The sequence below is a fragment of the Sinocyclocheilus rhinocerous genome, unplaced genomic scaffold (assembly GCF_001515625.1).
Source record: "Sinocyclocheilus rhinocerous isolate Xijiao unplaced genomic scaffold, SAMN03320098_v1.1 scaffold144, whole genome shotgun sequence".
Classification (NCBI taxonomy): domain Eukaryota; kingdom Metazoa; phylum Chordata; class Actinopteri; order Cypriniformes; family Cyprinidae; genus Sinocyclocheilus; species Sinocyclocheilus rhinocerous.
Genome location: NW_015645650.1, coordinates 637,139 through 653,238, shown reverse-complemented (window position 1 = coordinate 653,238; position 16,100 = coordinate 637,139). Strand labels below are relative to the sequence as shown.

The window sequence follows — 16,100 nt, the reverse complement described above, 5'->3', positions numbered from 1 at the left end:
ATTATACGTGGCAAATTGGCTTGCGGGACGTTAACTCAATCTACCGAGGTAATTCTGCACTTTTACAATCACAACAAGGGACACAAACAAGTTTGCATGTATTGTAAAGGATCCATTCAATGTTGATAAAGAAAGTCGTGCTTCAAGTAATTTACGATTTGAATAAGTACGAAGACATCAACAAAGACGTGTATTTTTGGTCTTTTTATTCAACTTACATTTTTGTTTCAATCTTTCAAGTAAAACAATGTGGAATTACAAGGGAACATAAGGAATGTAACAAATTAGAATAGACAAATCAAAATCAAAGTAAGACCATCACCATATTTTACTAAATACCCCATCTTTCTGTCCAAAAATGGCAAAGAAAGCTATCTTACAACTTACTTGACTGCCAATGTTCTGCAAAAAAATAAGATATTTATCTTAATTTCTTTCAGGTGTTTCCTACCCACCCAGCATCGGTCCATTCATAAAAAGGACAAATACTCCAGAAATAAAAATAGCTGACAGTAGCAAATTTCACTGGAGATTTCAGTTTTGGTTGCACATAATGGTGTTGTTACAATGAAGGGTGGAAGAGCTTATTACACTCAAAGCACTATAGATGACCAAACTTCTATACTTTAACATGGATCCTTGTATGGATCAACAGGCACTCTCATTTTATCAAAGTCATTTAGATTTTGTTTGTGAATACAATTAATGTGTAAAGATGATCATAATGACTAACACTTTGGGAAAGAGAAGAAAAATAGCAAGATGTTGTCTCCCATTTCTGTACTGCTATAAAGCAAATGACAAGCAAATTTCAAGATTTATCACAAGCTCAAGAGATACACTTACTTTAGAGCTTACAAAATGCAGTGAGGTACCAGTAAAGATGTACTGACAAGTCGATGTTCCGAAGAAGAAGAAAAAAAAATCCTAAACCACAATGCAATCCTCCAATGTCTGGGACATTTCAGATGTGCAAATGGGGAAAGCAGGCAGCAGCAGAATTGAAAAGTAATGGACTGAAACATTACACAAGACAGGTGATCTAAGCAAATAGTAACTCCAGCATAGTGCAGAGAAAAAAACAAAACAAAACAAAAGAAAAAGAAAAAAAAAAATCACTTTTTTTTTTTTAGACCTGCCCTCTTCTTCATACCTTGGAAGATATAGAAGATATTTTCGTAATTTATCAACTGACTTGAAACAAACAATAGTCAAAACAGCTGACAAACATTATCCAGAATGCAACAGTCTAAAAACTTTACAATTGTACAATCCCCACTAAATCATTTCAATGTAGCATTAATGAATTTCTTCCTCATCAATACCATTTGCAGCACTAGTAAACTCTGTAAAAAGTGTACAATCTATGCGACCAATCTTTTAACACATACTTTACATAGTATTTCCAGTCTTTCAGTCTTTATGATTACAGTACATAGTGTGAACAAATAATAAATCTTGCCTCTTGCCCAGCTACTTTGAAGTTCCAAAGTCTTTGTGGAAGGGTAAAATATTTTCCAGGTTTTAACTCAAATTATTAGGACATTTTTAAATAGGTGACCAAATCTTCATCATTGTCCTGCATCTATAGACCCTTTCCACATTATAAATGGCTTGACTTAAGATAGCTGAGAGGGCAAAGGCGAGGTCAGATCTAATCACAATGTGCAACAGATCTCTCTCCTCTCGTCTTCTCTCATTCAGCTAAACCATGGCCTTTAAATGAAACGGATCCACTTTCCTCCCCCCCAAAAAAATCTGCATTCGCTTCTCGCTGAAGTTGTTGTCTCACTCCTTGTTGAAACCTAAAGATAACTTTTCTGCTCCCTATCACGTCTTGGAGTGCCGGTTTTGGGTGGACGAAGAACGTGTGTTGCTAGCTGGAGTACGTGCCTGAGCGGCTGCCAATGCAGCTACGCTCCTAAGAACCCTGTCTGGAGTCCCGTCGCTGGATCCAGCACTCAGTTCAGGTTTGTCCTGCTTTTGGGACCTCTTCTCTTTCCTGCTCTCCCTGCCTCCGTCTCCATCACGCTTACGCTGAATACTTTTGCCTCTCTCTGTATCACTACCAGAGGATGCTGCCCTGGAACAGGAGCGGGTGGGCTCTGTACTCTGCGAGCTCAAACTGTGGGTGCGTTGGCTGCTATTGCTGCTACTCCGACTTCTACTGCTGCCTGCTCCTCTTTCGCTGCTTATACTACTGCAGGCACTATGACCTCCTGAAGACCTGGTCTCTTTGTTTTCATCTTCGCCTTCTTCCTTCTGATCAGATGCCTTCTTCTTTTCTTCTTTTTTAACCCTTTCTGTTTCCAAGGGGGGAACAAGGCTGCCCGGTCGCTGCCGAGTTGATCGAGCAGAAGAAGAGGATTGTGGTGATTCAGTTGACTGATTGGGGGTTTGCCTGCCACTCCCTGTTTTACTGTTAGACATCTTGGGAGAGTCCTGTCCTGTTTTCCCCTTGGGTTTACTGTTTTTTTCAGAGGACAGCAGTTTGCTTTGTTGTGCTGCTGTCTTACTTCTGGGACTGGGTGTGTCTGGTCCTCTTCCCCTCATTGCCAAGAGCTTGGCGGCAGCATTAAGGGCTGAGCAGCGTTTGCCCAGTACCTCAGGTTCAGGGGAGGCTAAAGTATTGGGTTGTGGGCCTGCAGATTTCCGGGTTACTTTTGAACACGTTTCTCCACTGGACTCCCCTTCTGTGGTATTGGTGGTTTTACCCTTCTTGTCTGACCTTGCCCTTTGCCTCTTACTGCTCTCATCATTTTTAGCAATCATGCCATCTTTCTTCAACTTCTTTTGAGTCGATCTTGTCAAACATCTTGTTATGCTATTCGAGTCCTCAGAGTCTGAAGATGAGGAAGAGTTGGACTGGTGTTTGTCAGACTCTTCTTCAGTTTTCTCTTTTTCAGACTTTATATCTTCCCGTTTCCTTTTTGCAGGCCTCTTACTCTCTCCAGCCTTTTTGGACTGGGATGATCTTGTACCACAGGAGGATACAGAAGATGGGGAAGAGGAACGGACTGACTCCTGGCTGCTTTGCCTACTGATGATTCGTTTTTTGGCAGAAGTTCTGGTCTCTCTCTCCTCTCTTGACTCCCCTTCTGATGGCTTATCAGGTCCATCACTCTTAGGGTCATCATGGTACTCGATATCTGAATTTGAGGAGGCAACTCCTGAGGCACCAGGTGTCTGTTCCTTTGGCAAACTATCCAATTTCCTTCTTTTTAGCTGAGATAAGATGCTTTCTTTTTCTCTTACATTTTCCTCAGCAAGACTGTCTATTTCCATTTTCTCTGTATGCTCAGTCACAACCTCTTCCTCAGTTACAACCTCCTCCTTGGGTGAATGTTGGCCTTCATGATTATCAGCCATGGTCTCCACTGGCATGTTTTTGGACTGAGAAGAATCTGCATCTGTATTGGATGTGGAAAAAGAATCCGTTGTCATCTGATCAGTGGTGGACGGAGATTGTGAAGACACTGAAGACATTTTGTGAGATACAAGTGCTGAATCTGTTGCTGCTTCGATGTCTGTAGTTTGAGTTTGTGAGGGATGAACAGAAGTTTGATCAGATGTAGGTGTGGATTGTTGGACTGTTGACACAGTCAGTGTCATAGAAGGTTCTGGTACCTCTGATTTAGATGAAGATGATTCTTGCTTAATCTCAGAAGTCAAAGCAGGTGAAGGAGAAGGCTGGGTGGATGACTGATGAGTGGGAGTAAGAGATGCAGCTATATTGCACATGTGTTCTACAGAAGTTTGTGGAGAGTCTTCAGTTGTACTGGGTCTTTGTATGAGTTGTGAAGTGACTTGAGTTAATGTATTGGAGTACTGCAAATGATCTTTTTCTGTGAGTGAATCTTCCTTGGTTTCTACAGCAGTCACCGAGACATTTGAAGGTTCTGAAGATGGTGTGATTTCACTGGTCTCAAAAAACACAGGTGTATAGGCAAGTTCCTCTTCATGGATGGAGACATTACAAATGGGAGGCTCTCTGGTAGGACTTGGAGGATGTAGTGTAGGGGAAGAAGCTGTACAAGTCTGAGAGATTGCTGCTGCAGAAGTGTTGTGTGATAAAGTTTCAAGTGTATTGGTGTCAGAGTCAATGCATGCAATTAGGGGGTTCAGACTGGTGTGAGTATCACCATGTGAGTCACCAAGTTCTGATGTAGACAATGACATATTTTGAGAGTCTGTATGCATAGAGGACAGTAAAACAGATGTAGTTTTTTGATTTGTTTCAGAATCTGGTTTAGGAGATGACGATACTTCAGCAGCATTTGAGGGTGAAGTGGGGTTGAGTGGAGAGCTTATTGGTGAAGTATTACTGACAGCAGGCAAAGTCACGGGCATAACATTGGACCTTGACAAATTAGGCTCATGGGAGGAAGGAGCACATGTAGAAGGAGAAGATGGGGATGAGCTGGTAGTTGTGGTGGAATCTTTACGGGGACGACCTCTTTTCCGTTTTGGTGAGTGAGAGGGACTCCGCTCAGGACTTGTTTTCTGGGTTACTGGTGTCTTGTCTTCTGGCAGCTCTAGTGCCCGTGGAGGTGTTTTAGGCGGTCTGCCCCTCTTGCGCTTCATTGAGTCATTTGGAGCAGTACTGTCCTTGTCTGAATTCGATTCTGGTTTCTTTGGTGATAAAGCAGATCTCCGATCCACCCCTCTACCTCTTCCTACAAATTTCTCTCCTAACTGTGCAGCCATTCGAGACTCTGTCTCAAGCCTTCGGCGTACTGGTAAGTTTCGTAGGACAGGCATATCTGGTGAATGGTGTGTTGGGGAACAGGGGTGGTGCCCTCTCCCTGGGCTACTATGTAATGGAGAGGAGGCCTGATCCTGCTCTTGTGTTGGTGGTGGTGGGGAAGAAGCTAAGGATGTGGGCACTGCTTTGGGAGGAGAGTCTTTAAGAGTTTGACTTCCTCCATCAGACAGTTGAGAGCCTGGGTCTGGAACTGGCTCAGCGTGTTCAGTTTCCTCTGATGAACCCTCAGTGTGTGCTCCTCCACTTCCACTCAAGCCCCTCCGTCTCCGTTTGGGCTCTTTCTCCTCCACCACTGTGACCAGACGACCTGGAAGCTTTCGAAGGACCTTGGCTGATGGAGAATCTTCTGGAAGCCCTTTGAGGATTTCCCTTTCAGCTGACTGCCGCTTTCGTGGTGAGCGAGAGTTAGGTGATGCCAGAGTAGGAGAAAGAGGGAGCTGACCATCCTGTTCAGAGTGATGTTCAGGAGAACAGATGGAGTCTGATGACACAGAGGTTCTCCTATCTCTCCTGCTACACTGCATAGTTTCAGACAGTCCCTCTCCCCCCTGCTCTTCATTGTCCTCTCTGCATGCAGTAGAGGAGGAGGACTGATGGCCACTAGAGTTTTTGTCCATTGCGGGAGATGCAGCAGCTGAAGGCACAGAGCTTGATGGGGAGATGGGCTGGTGGTGAGGGGATGGCACATATCTAATTTTTGGGTCTGAACCCCGCATAACAGGGGACAAAGTTGTTGAATTTGAGAGCTGTGGGTTGGTTTGAATTGTCTGGTTTTCTGATGATGTGAGGAACACAGATTCTTTGGTTGTCCCTCGCCCTTTTGGACCACTGTGAAGCTTCTCAGGCACTTCTCTGTGTTGGGGCGACTTTTGCGTTGACCCAGGGGTTTGGCTCATACTGCGCTCAGAGTTCATCCATACCCCCCGCCTGCCTCTCTCTGGGGATCGCTGGGTTAGGGATATATCGTCAGCAGGTGTCCCTCTGAGCCTGCCACTGACCCTCGTAGAAGGAGCACCTTTCTCTTTGTGTTTGCGAGGGCGACGGGTTGGAGTAGGTTCCTCAGTATTGGGAGGTATGGAATCCTCTTTGTCACTGTCGGATGACTGATGCAGTTTCAAACCTTCTTCCTTTGCCTGATCCAACCCTTTCCTTGCAGCCTCAACCTGCTCCTGTAACGTCATAAGAGATGTTGAGGGGATAACTGCTAAAGGTTTATTCTACCAGAAAGTAATCAAAGCTTGGTTACTGGTTTAATGGTTACCTCTGCCTGCTTCAGCTCCTCTTTGCAAATATCTTCAAGGGAAGCCTCAAGGAAATTCATAGCATATCGCTCTATGGGAGTGAGCTGTTAAGAACAGGGACAATTGAAATGTAGTGAAAAATGGTACATTATGATTTAAAAAAAGGTTTAAGTGATGCATCGACTGAAAAAAAAAACATTCTAAACATTCTATAAAGACAAGCATAAATACAATGACTACCTGTTCAACAAGGGCAGCAATTTCCTGCTCAGCCTTGGAGAGCTCTTCCTCTTCCTGGTCTCTGCTGTCACCATCATCCAGAGGGATATTTTCATTAAACTCTGCAAGCTCAGCCACCTGCTCAGCCTTGGCTTGAGATGCAGCCACTATATCCTCTTCATCCTCAGCACGACACAGGGCCTAGTTTTAAGAACACATTGAAATACATTTTTCAGCGGTTTGTAACAAATTCCTTTCAAAACAAATGGACACATGCAATACTCCAAATGGATATATTCAAAATTACCTGTTCCAAAATAGTGGTTTGTTGTTTATTTATGGACTCATCATCATCTGACTGAGGCGCACTCAATTCAGCCTCTTTCTTCTCTCCCTCCGACACATCAAACAACTCCCTTATAGTTTGCTGTTGGAACGAAACAATTGGGGAATCAATCCTTCCATAATTTAATTCAGGCTAAGATTTTACAATGAAATTTTTTTCAAAATAAGACATACCTGCTTGAAAAAGGCAGTTGTAAAGTTTCCACCTTCAATTGCCATATCTCCCAACATCCTCTTTTGATTGGCTTTTTTCAAAATATTTTCTTCAACTGTGCGTTCACTGATTAGCCTAAACAAATATTTTAAATGTCAATGTGCTCCCATTATCTGTACAATATCAAGCATTTATTTAAAAAAGTAACAATAATTGGTCCTAAATGTAAAAAAAAAATTTTTTTCATTTTTTCTTTACCTATAGATGTGAACATCTCTCGTCTGTCCAATTCTGTGGCACCGGTCCTGAGCTTGGGCATCCATGGTTGGGTTCCAATCACTGTCATAGAACACCACTGTATCAGCCCCAGTCAGGTTAACACCAACACCTCCACTGCGGGTGGACAGGATGAAGCAGAATATGCGACGGTCTGCATTGAATCGCTCCATCAGAGCCTGAAAAGTAGACAAACTTTTGTTTGTTACAACCAATAATGTCACATCTACAAAAACATAATTTTACTGGATTTCACTAGAGTACTGGGACTAGTATTTCACCTGTCTTTGTTCTACACGTGTACTTCCATCCAACCGCAGGTAGATGTGCCCATGGTAGTTGAGGAACTGCTCAAGTATATCCAGCATACGTGTCATCTGAGTGAAAATGAGGACTCTGTGCGTTTCTGCCTTCAACTTTCTAAGCAGGAGGTGGAGTGTCTGCAGCTTACCTGCACACAGATAAACAGCCATAAAATGGTCTCCTCTATTTATTATTTAGTGTTTTTGGTACTACATAATTGTTTATGATATATTAACATGGTAAATCTAATAAGAATGAAATCCCTAGATGCACACTGCACTGGGATTACAGTACTTACCACAATCATACTGAATAAGCCTCAAGTCAGGGAAATGTGTCCTCATGTTACACTGGATGCGATGGAGCGTGTGTGTATGCGGGCAGAGATGGGAAGACAGAACAGAGGAGAAATGGCTTTGCTGGTGTCTGAGGGAGGGAGGTGGATGGCAGGTGTGCATGGTGATAGGCTTTGCTTCCACTGGAGGAATGACAAAAGTGAACCTGTGGAACGAGAGCATGCATTTAAGTGACACACTATTATTTTCAGCTGCGATTTTCATATTCAATTCTAAATTAAAGTTTAAGCTTTACCTGTCTATGACATCAGAGAGAAGTTGAAGCCTCTCCTCTGAGTTGTGGATGGCTTCCTTCAGGGCTTGGCTCTTTTCCAGGAAGCTACTGGTATGGTGTGATTGTGCAGTGAGGCAGGAGCTATAACCTGAGTAACTCCAGTTGTTCATAACAGGACGTGGCGGAGATGGACAAGGGCCTGGGAGGAAGGTTAGAAAGTCCAGTACCTCACGGCCATACACAGGCTTAGCACTGCAGTGTAGCTCATTGATGCGCATGATTTGAGAGATTCGGCTGTCTCGCTGATCCTTTCGGCTGTCTGCAAGCCATGACTGTCAAAACCAAATATGTGAATGGTAGACACAGACAAACAACTAATAAGTCATTAGGAATTTATATACTAAAAATAAGAGTTAAAATACTGTGCAAATACGTAATTTCCTCTGATCTAAATGCACTATGATGTAGTTACTGATTCTTATGTTAATAGGCATGTATGTTTGCAAAGTGTTACACCCTCTGATGCAGGTTGTCAGAAGAATAAACTGAGATTTAAAGTGGTAACAGTGTTATGCATACTTCTGAGTTTAGGAATTAATAAAAAAATTTAAGATTAACATTCCATTTATTACCATGTAGAAGGGGGAACGTGGTGGAGGTGGCGGCTGAACACGGGGACGCTGAGATGTTGACCCACTGCTCTGAGATGAGGATGCAGGCTTAGGAGTGCTCACGCGCAAAGTAATCACACCATTACCACTGTCCTCACGCACTGATGATGAATTTGCCTTTGTTACTGAAAAGTACAAAGTACTGAATGCATGATTATTCTACTTGATATTCTTTTTGTTTAATATTTTGCTTGAACTTCTGTCATGTAAACTCTCAAAACCACATCTGGGCTCAACTTACCTGGTGGTTCTGGGGCTGGTGGTGGTGGCCCCTGTACTACTCTCAATACAGGGCGAGTAGGTGGAGTCTGGGAGGAAGCAACAGTTCGGGGTGGAGCAGCATAAACTGGAGGCCGTTGTGGAGGCTGTGAAGCAGTGGGTGCTCTAAGAACAGGGCTTGGAGTGCCATGTGGGTGAAGGGTGACCGATTGAGCAGGAGCAGGACGAGGAGAAGGAGGCACAGCCAGAGTCGGGATTGACCCTCCTTCTTTACTTGGTGCTTGGCGTACAACAATCTTTACAATTCCAGGCCCACTTACCATGGATGTTGGGACTGGAATTATAAACAAAGAGTGTTTAGAAACTACACAAGTATTTCACCTGGAAAGAAAGTTCAGTTAGACTGGGCACCAGACTATGGATTACAGTAGCAGAGCTATCAATAAAAGGTCCAGCACTATTAAATACACTACCGTTTAAATGTTTGGGGTTAGTAAGGTTTTTATTATTTACAATGTTTTTGAAAGAAGTCTCTTATGCTCAAAAAAGCTACATTTATTTAAAGGGGTCATATGACGTTGCTAAAAATAACATTTTGTGTATTTGGTGTAATTCAATGTGTTTACGTGGTTTAAGGTTAAAAAAACACATTATTTTCCACATATCCGTACTTTATTGTTGCTCCTCTCTGCTCCACCTTTCTGAAATGTGTTGATTTTTACAAAGCTCATCGTTCTAAAAAGCGCAGTGTGCTCTGATTGGCCAGCTATCCAGTGCGTTGTGATTGGCCGAATACCTCAAGCGTGTGACGAAATGTTACACCCCTTACCATATTTGGAATATCAGCTTCCATGGCGGTGGCAGCAACAATAGTACAGAGAGAATTAAATTTACACCACCTTTCTTTTTGTATACATTTGGGCGGTGTTATGCAAATCTTACCACACTGTGACGTAGATTTGTGGGGGCGTGTTCTAATAAGGTGCTTTAGGAAGGTGTGGATGAGTCTTAACTTTTAGAAAGAATATCTCTTTGGGTTTGAGACATTAATCTTTGCGACTTTACGGATCTTATATATGCACAAACAGCTTGTAACATTTCTTCATTTAATGGCCAAGCAGCCATTACTTCAGTATTCTAATAAGATCCTTAAGAAATCATTTTATGCATACTTGCTGAATAATTTTTTTTATTTCTTTCAAAAGAAAAACAAACTATTCCCAAACCTTGTAAACGGTAGAACAATTATTTAGTCTCTTAACTCTGGAGAAACATGGACAATTACAAATTCACAAACTTAACCTGAATACATTACACTTAAAGGAACAGAATAAAAAAGAAAACTAGAAAAGGAAAAAAATCTGAAATGAGAACACTGCTAAATCCACTCACTTCATGAAATAATGAACAAGAAAATAAAATGAAAAACAAACCCAACCATATCAAACCTCATGTGCCTCCAACATTTGACTTGAAATGTGCAGTGGTGTTTGCATATATCTTAATACCTTCATTCAACAGGACCTATTGAGTTAGTAGCCAACAAACCATCCGAATAAGCGGTCACATGCAGTTAGAAAAAAAAGAACCCATGCCAGAATACCCATGCACATGCTCTGCTGAGTAACAGGTAGTTTGGTACCCAGGATACAGGCTGTACCCGAACAAGGATGAACTCAAGGACAGCACCAGTACCTCGAGTAGCGGTGAAAGGTACTGCTAGTCCAGAGCAGGTTGGGATTGTGCTGGTTGGGTGGGGATTTGCTGAGCTGCTACCTGACTGACTAACTGTGTGAAGAACTGCCACATGAGCTGGCTGACTAAAAAGGTGGTGTTGCCCACTACTGGAAACCAGATGCATTATATTTCCTAAAGGGCACAACCACAGAAGAAAGTGTTAGGCCATAGACCACACCAAACACTCAAAGAAAGACTGAAGGCGTGCAGGAAAAGGCGGAACCTGTCCATAGCAGGTAGTGGATTATTTACACAAGCAGATTATTCATCTATTTATGTGGAAGGCAGTGGATACCTTGGATGGGTCGTGGCTGAGGAACAGGAACTTGGTGCAAGGGAGTCCCAGAGAGTGTGAGCTTGTTGCCCTGTAGCTGGAAGGTGACTGGTTTACTGCCCTGAGAGGACGACACTGGTCGGCCAGCCAGGGAGGCCAGCTGAGCGATACTCACAACTTCACCGGCTGTGACAAATTAAAGAAAATTATTTAACTTAACTGTTTATCGCTATGAAACAATGAAGTGTGATGCAATGAACTTACATGGCAAACGAGCCTGCATATCTGGGCTGAGCAGGACCCTCTGAGTCATAATGTTGCTTGGTGGTTGAGGGGGAGCGGACAAAGTTGTGACGCTGGATGGTCCTGAGGGGCGTACAGTCACTGGCTGGGGGGCTGGAGGCCTGACTGCAGGTGCAGAAGGGACACTGCTAGGAGCCACTGGAGCAGCAACAGGAGTAACAGGACAAACTGAAATGAGAGTAAAAATGTTTTCTCTTTATGTCATCATTACATGAGTGACACCTGCTGATGAGGATGTTAGACTTGGCCCCCTGAACTGACCTTGAGGTGCCGGCTGTGAGGGAGGGGTGACCTCTGTAATTAAAGGCTTTGGAGCCTGAACAGCTGTGGTGGTAGGGCACATAGGGCGAGGACTGTTTGCTGATGAACGCCCATCAGATTTAGGAAGAGGCTGAAGCATCCTGCAGAGAAACAAGAGCATTCCAAAACTTTATTTTAAGACAAATTTTGGTCATATCTTGAATCAGTTCAATATATCATACATCACAACTGTGTGTTTGAATATTTTGAACAACATACCTGTTGACTTTCATGCGAACAGGCTTCGGTCTGGGAGGAGGATCAGGGGACTCCATGATCTCCTGAATAAGCTGATGTGTCACTTTCCTCTGAGGCAGGAAAACATCTGCCTGGTATCTAGTCACACGCTGCTCCAGGCCAACCAGGTCCAACATGGACATGTCACAGCGCTTTGGGGGGGATAAGAAATTTTGTATTAACCTTCACTGAGGGTTCAGAAAAGAAAAACAGATTTGAACAAACAAAATAGGGCTGCACGATAAATTGCATGCGATTTTTAATGTATGTACATATATGATAGTGGCTCTGCGCAGCTTGTCAGTGAACAATGGCTCTGTGTAGTAAATGCTGCTCCATGTGAAAGCACGCACGTGATGGAGATTTACCACCGATTACAGAACTGGCTTTACTGACAAGATGCACATTAAATATCGCATGCGATTTATCGTGCAGCCCTAAAACAAAACATTAGAAACTTCCTGATAACAGAAATGTGTAAAAATGTGTCAACCAATAGATATTTGACCATTTATATCACTTTATCATATATGTCCCTGTAACATTAATGCATTCAGTGGACAGGGCCACTTACTTTACACATGGGAACAAGGGGGGGGGAATCAAATAAAGAGCAGGAAGTGTCCCAAAAAAGATGAAAAAGTTTATTTATATAGTGCTTTTCACAAAACTTACATTTCGGAAATACTGCCCACCCTTATACAATACTTATCCCCAGACAGAATAAAATAGTGTCCTACTCCTGGATCACCACAGTACTGAGTATTTAAAGTATTTCAAACTCAAATATCTTTACCAGCTTATCAAAGGGTGTGTCTGAAATGGCATTTAGATTTTATAAAATTGTGCACTCATGATTTTTCTAGAATAACTTTTGCTGATAAATTATCCACTAACCTAGTTTATAATAGTATTTTTGTCATAGATTATGATTACATATTTTTTCATTTGTTATTTTTCATTAAAATGAAGTTGTCTATATTTAGTAAATTGTGTTTAACACACAAAAGAATGACGATCAGAAGTATAGAAATTCTACATTGATTAAAAAAAAAAAACTGCGCTGGTATCGGATCGAAATCGGCCGATACTCAGAATTTTCTGGATTGGATCTGAAAAAATGGTATCGTTGCATCCCTACACTAAATAAAAGTATGGGGGCAATTTTGGACAGCCACTGTCTTCATGATTACTATAAACTTTAATGCAAGCATGTTGGGGCAGGTTGTATCTAAACACAGCAGGACAATTGCCCTCCAGGAACAGGATTGAACACTCCAATACAGATAAACAAGCACACAGGACAGTAAAGTTTTAGGAATTGCTGGTAGTCTTCACCATTTACCTCAAAAGGTGAGGTCTCAAGAGCCCGCTGAACCAGTGAAGCAGTAGAATATATGATGGCCTTTGTGATGAAGGGGGATTGTATGGGCCTTGGATCAAACAGGTTGGGGTGATTACACACTTTCCGCAGCTGCATCAGGATGTTGATCACAGACATGAAATGGCCGCTGGCTAAAGTCTCTCGAGTCCTGGGAGAACACGGTATGGGGCACAAAAAACACGGGAAAAATTATCCAATCAATTATCATCCAAGGCCCGAGTTTGGACGTTATTATAAACAAAGGAAAAATGCCTTTTCGGATTCCTTAACCCCACCCTTGTCTGTTTGCCCTGGTTACTCACGAGGCCTGGGCCATGAAGTCATCATAGAGAAAACGCTGTCTTTTGGAGAGTCGACAGCGCACAACATGCTCATATTTTTTTGGCATTTGTTTCTCCACATCGGCTTTGATTCTTCGCAGCAAAAAGGGTCTTAGCACCTAGAGAGAGAGAGAGATGTAGGAAACTTATGTGAAGCCAAAAGCCTAAATGCTTCCTTTTAATATAACAAATGAACTCAGGCAAAAATCATAAGAGAAACATGGTAACTATGTTTGTGCTATTTTCATAAACGCAATAAATTACAAAAAAATTAGTGCTGAGCAATGATTAATCGCATCCAAAATAAAGGTTTTTATTTATATATTATATGTGTGTGTACTGTGTATATTTATTATGTATATATAAAGACACACATACAGTATATATTTTGAAAATATTTACATGTATATATTTATATTCATATAATTTATATTATAAATAAATATATTTAATATATAAACAACACAAAAACTTTTATTTTGGATGCGATTAATCATTGCCCAGCACTAATAAAAATGATTCATAAACTGGTACTACCTTGTGAAGCCGCTTGACCAAGCCCTCATTGTACTCCTGGCTCCCTTCAATCATTCCAGTGAGCGGGTTTGAGAACCACTCCTTGAACTCACGATGGGACTGGAAAACGTGCGGCATGAGGAAGTGCATAAGAGACCACAGCTCCATTAGACTGTTCTGGAGAGGGGTACCTGTGAGCAACAATCGCCTCTGGCTGCATGGAAGACAGAATTGAGAGAAAGAAACAGAATACTCAAAAAAACAACAACTCATTACATCCTAATTAAATGGGTTTTTCCACATAAAAACATAATGAAACAAAAGTCAGAATGAGACCTATAAATGATCAAGACCTTCAAAGAAATTAATGTATACAAGTACCTGTTGAAATTGAGCAGGCTTTGCCAGCGCTGGGACTTAAAGTTCTTGATGTTCTGGGCTTCGTCCAAAATGAGGTACCTCCAAGACTTGCGCCTAAAAGCCTGATGATCTTGCAGTACTAGCTTATACGAGGTGATGCAGACATGGAAAGCATTGGGTTTGGTCCAGCCCTAACAAAAATAAAAAGGAAAGAAAAACAATTATAAAATCACAGATTGAAAGGCAAAAAGAAAACACAATTGTTTTAAAGATTTTTGTGGAAGTGTTTTTAAAATATCTTTATTTTAATTAAAAAAATATTATTGTATTTATTACTTGTCTCTTGAGTTTGCGCTCCTTCTGGCTACCATAGTAGGTGAGGATTTTGAATCCAGGGCACCAACGTTTCAACTCCATCTCCCAGTTGAGCATTACACTGGTGGGCACAATGATCAGATGTGGACCCCAGTTACCTGTAAAAGCAAAAAGCAAAGAAATGTACTGCACTATATGAATTATATTTTCAACACGCATCATAGGGAAAGGAGTACTTATGTGGACTTATTACCCTTTACACATGCTAGATGAGCTAACAAAGCAATGGTCTGGATGGTTTTGCCAAGCCCCATTTCATCTGCAAGTATGCCATTGAGTTTCTTCTCATTCATGGTGACCAACCAGTCCAGTCCAATGTGCTGGTACTCACGCAAGGTACCATGAAGCAGGAATGGAATTGGTGTTTTGACCTTGTGTTAAAAAGAAACCACACAAATGCAGTTAATGATAAACAGAGTTCTTCAGCCAGTGTTTCTGAGGGTTTTTGTGTTGCTACCTTTGTTGTTGCCAGTGTATATCCCTTAGGTTGAAGGCTCTCGGCAGTAGCAGCAATGTGGCTGATTTCTTTCTTAGGTCGGGGAGATGTTGGTACAGTAGGACTATGGTCTCCTTCTCTCAGCAGAACCTCCATTCCCTCTCCTCCATCATCCTCATTATCACTCTCCTGCACATCCTCATCTTCTTTGTCACTGTCTACAACCGCTTGGGAATCTGAATATTGAGTAGATCACAGATGATGTGTGATATTTGGTCACTTCATACAACAGTTCATATGTTTCAGTGACTCTATCATCATAAACTTCAGCTCACCTGAGGAGGAGCTACTATCATCAGCACTGTCCTCTCCCTCAGTCTCTTCCTCCGCTTCCTCCTCAGTTCCCTCTGATTCTTCTGAGGAGTCCGGTGACACTGAGGCTGAGGGCTCCTCAAAATCAGAGGCATACGCTCCTCTGTACTTCTCTAAGAGCTCTTCCATGCTCATATCCCCTGTGAAACAAATAAACCACAAGTGACAATATAACCTCAGGAAATTACTGTGCAAGTCATAATTAAAATATCTTCATTATACAGTTCAAACGTTTGGGGTAATTAAAAAAAAAGATATTAATACTTTTATACAATTGATAACAGTAAAGGCATTTATAATGTTTTAAAATGTTGTATTTTCAAAAAAATGCTTTTAAAATTTCTATTCATCAATACGTTTTACAGACCCCAATCCTTTATAACAGTAGTGTTTATATAAATATATATATATATATATATATATATATACACACACACACATATATATGAAGAGTTTGGTTCCAAAACGCGATAAACGCCATTTAAAAAAAATTGAGTTTCCGCCAAAATCAGTATTGTATCTGGTCGGTATTGACAAGTCAATTTTTAATTTTATGCAAAATGCGATATCCACCGAGTTATTCTGTCATGTTTTCTCCCTTTCTTTCCAAACCGCGACAAACGCCAGTCTCCCTTCTCTGCAGAATGCGATATATCCGCTCAACCAATCACAGCGCACCATTCCACACACTCTAGACAGTAATGGCGGCGCTTTGAATACACC

The 16,100-nt window shown here is 41.7% G+C and overlaps 1 protein-coding gene across 1 annotated transcript in view; it reads right to left on the bottom strand.

Moving 5' to 3' along the window:
• Positions 1-191: 191 nt before the first annotated feature.
• The window catches only part of srcap (Snf2-related CREBBP activator protein), a 25,715-nt gene continuing 9,806 nt past the window's right edge, over positions 192-16,100 (bottom strand). Inside the window, 24 exon segments of the mRNA XM_016510743.1 lie at positions 192-5,934; positions 6,027-6,110; positions 6,247-6,426; positions 6,533-6,652; positions 6,745-6,859; positions 6,983-7,179; positions 7,282-7,451; positions 7,602-7,804; positions 7,895-8,205; positions 8,506-8,669; positions 8,786-9,097; positions 10,459-10,632; positions 10,796-10,960; positions 11,039-11,245; positions 11,339-11,478; positions 11,597-11,766; positions 12,960-13,146; positions 13,301-13,437; positions 13,856-14,048; positions 14,216-14,385; positions 14,531-14,667; positions 14,763-14,940; positions 15,027-15,241; positions 15,341-15,517. Coding sequence (XP_016366229.1) covers positions 1,831-5,934; positions 6,027-6,110; positions 6,247-6,426; positions 6,533-6,652; positions 6,745-6,859; positions 6,983-7,179; positions 7,282-7,451; positions 7,602-7,804; positions 7,895-8,205; positions 8,506-8,669; positions 8,786-9,097; positions 10,459-10,632; positions 10,796-10,960; positions 11,039-11,245; positions 11,339-11,478; positions 11,597-11,766; positions 12,960-13,146; positions 13,301-13,437; positions 13,856-14,048; positions 14,216-14,385; positions 14,531-14,667; positions 14,763-14,940; positions 15,027-15,241; positions 15,341-15,517 — 8,210 coding nt within the window. The 3' untranslated portion in view covers positions 192-1,830.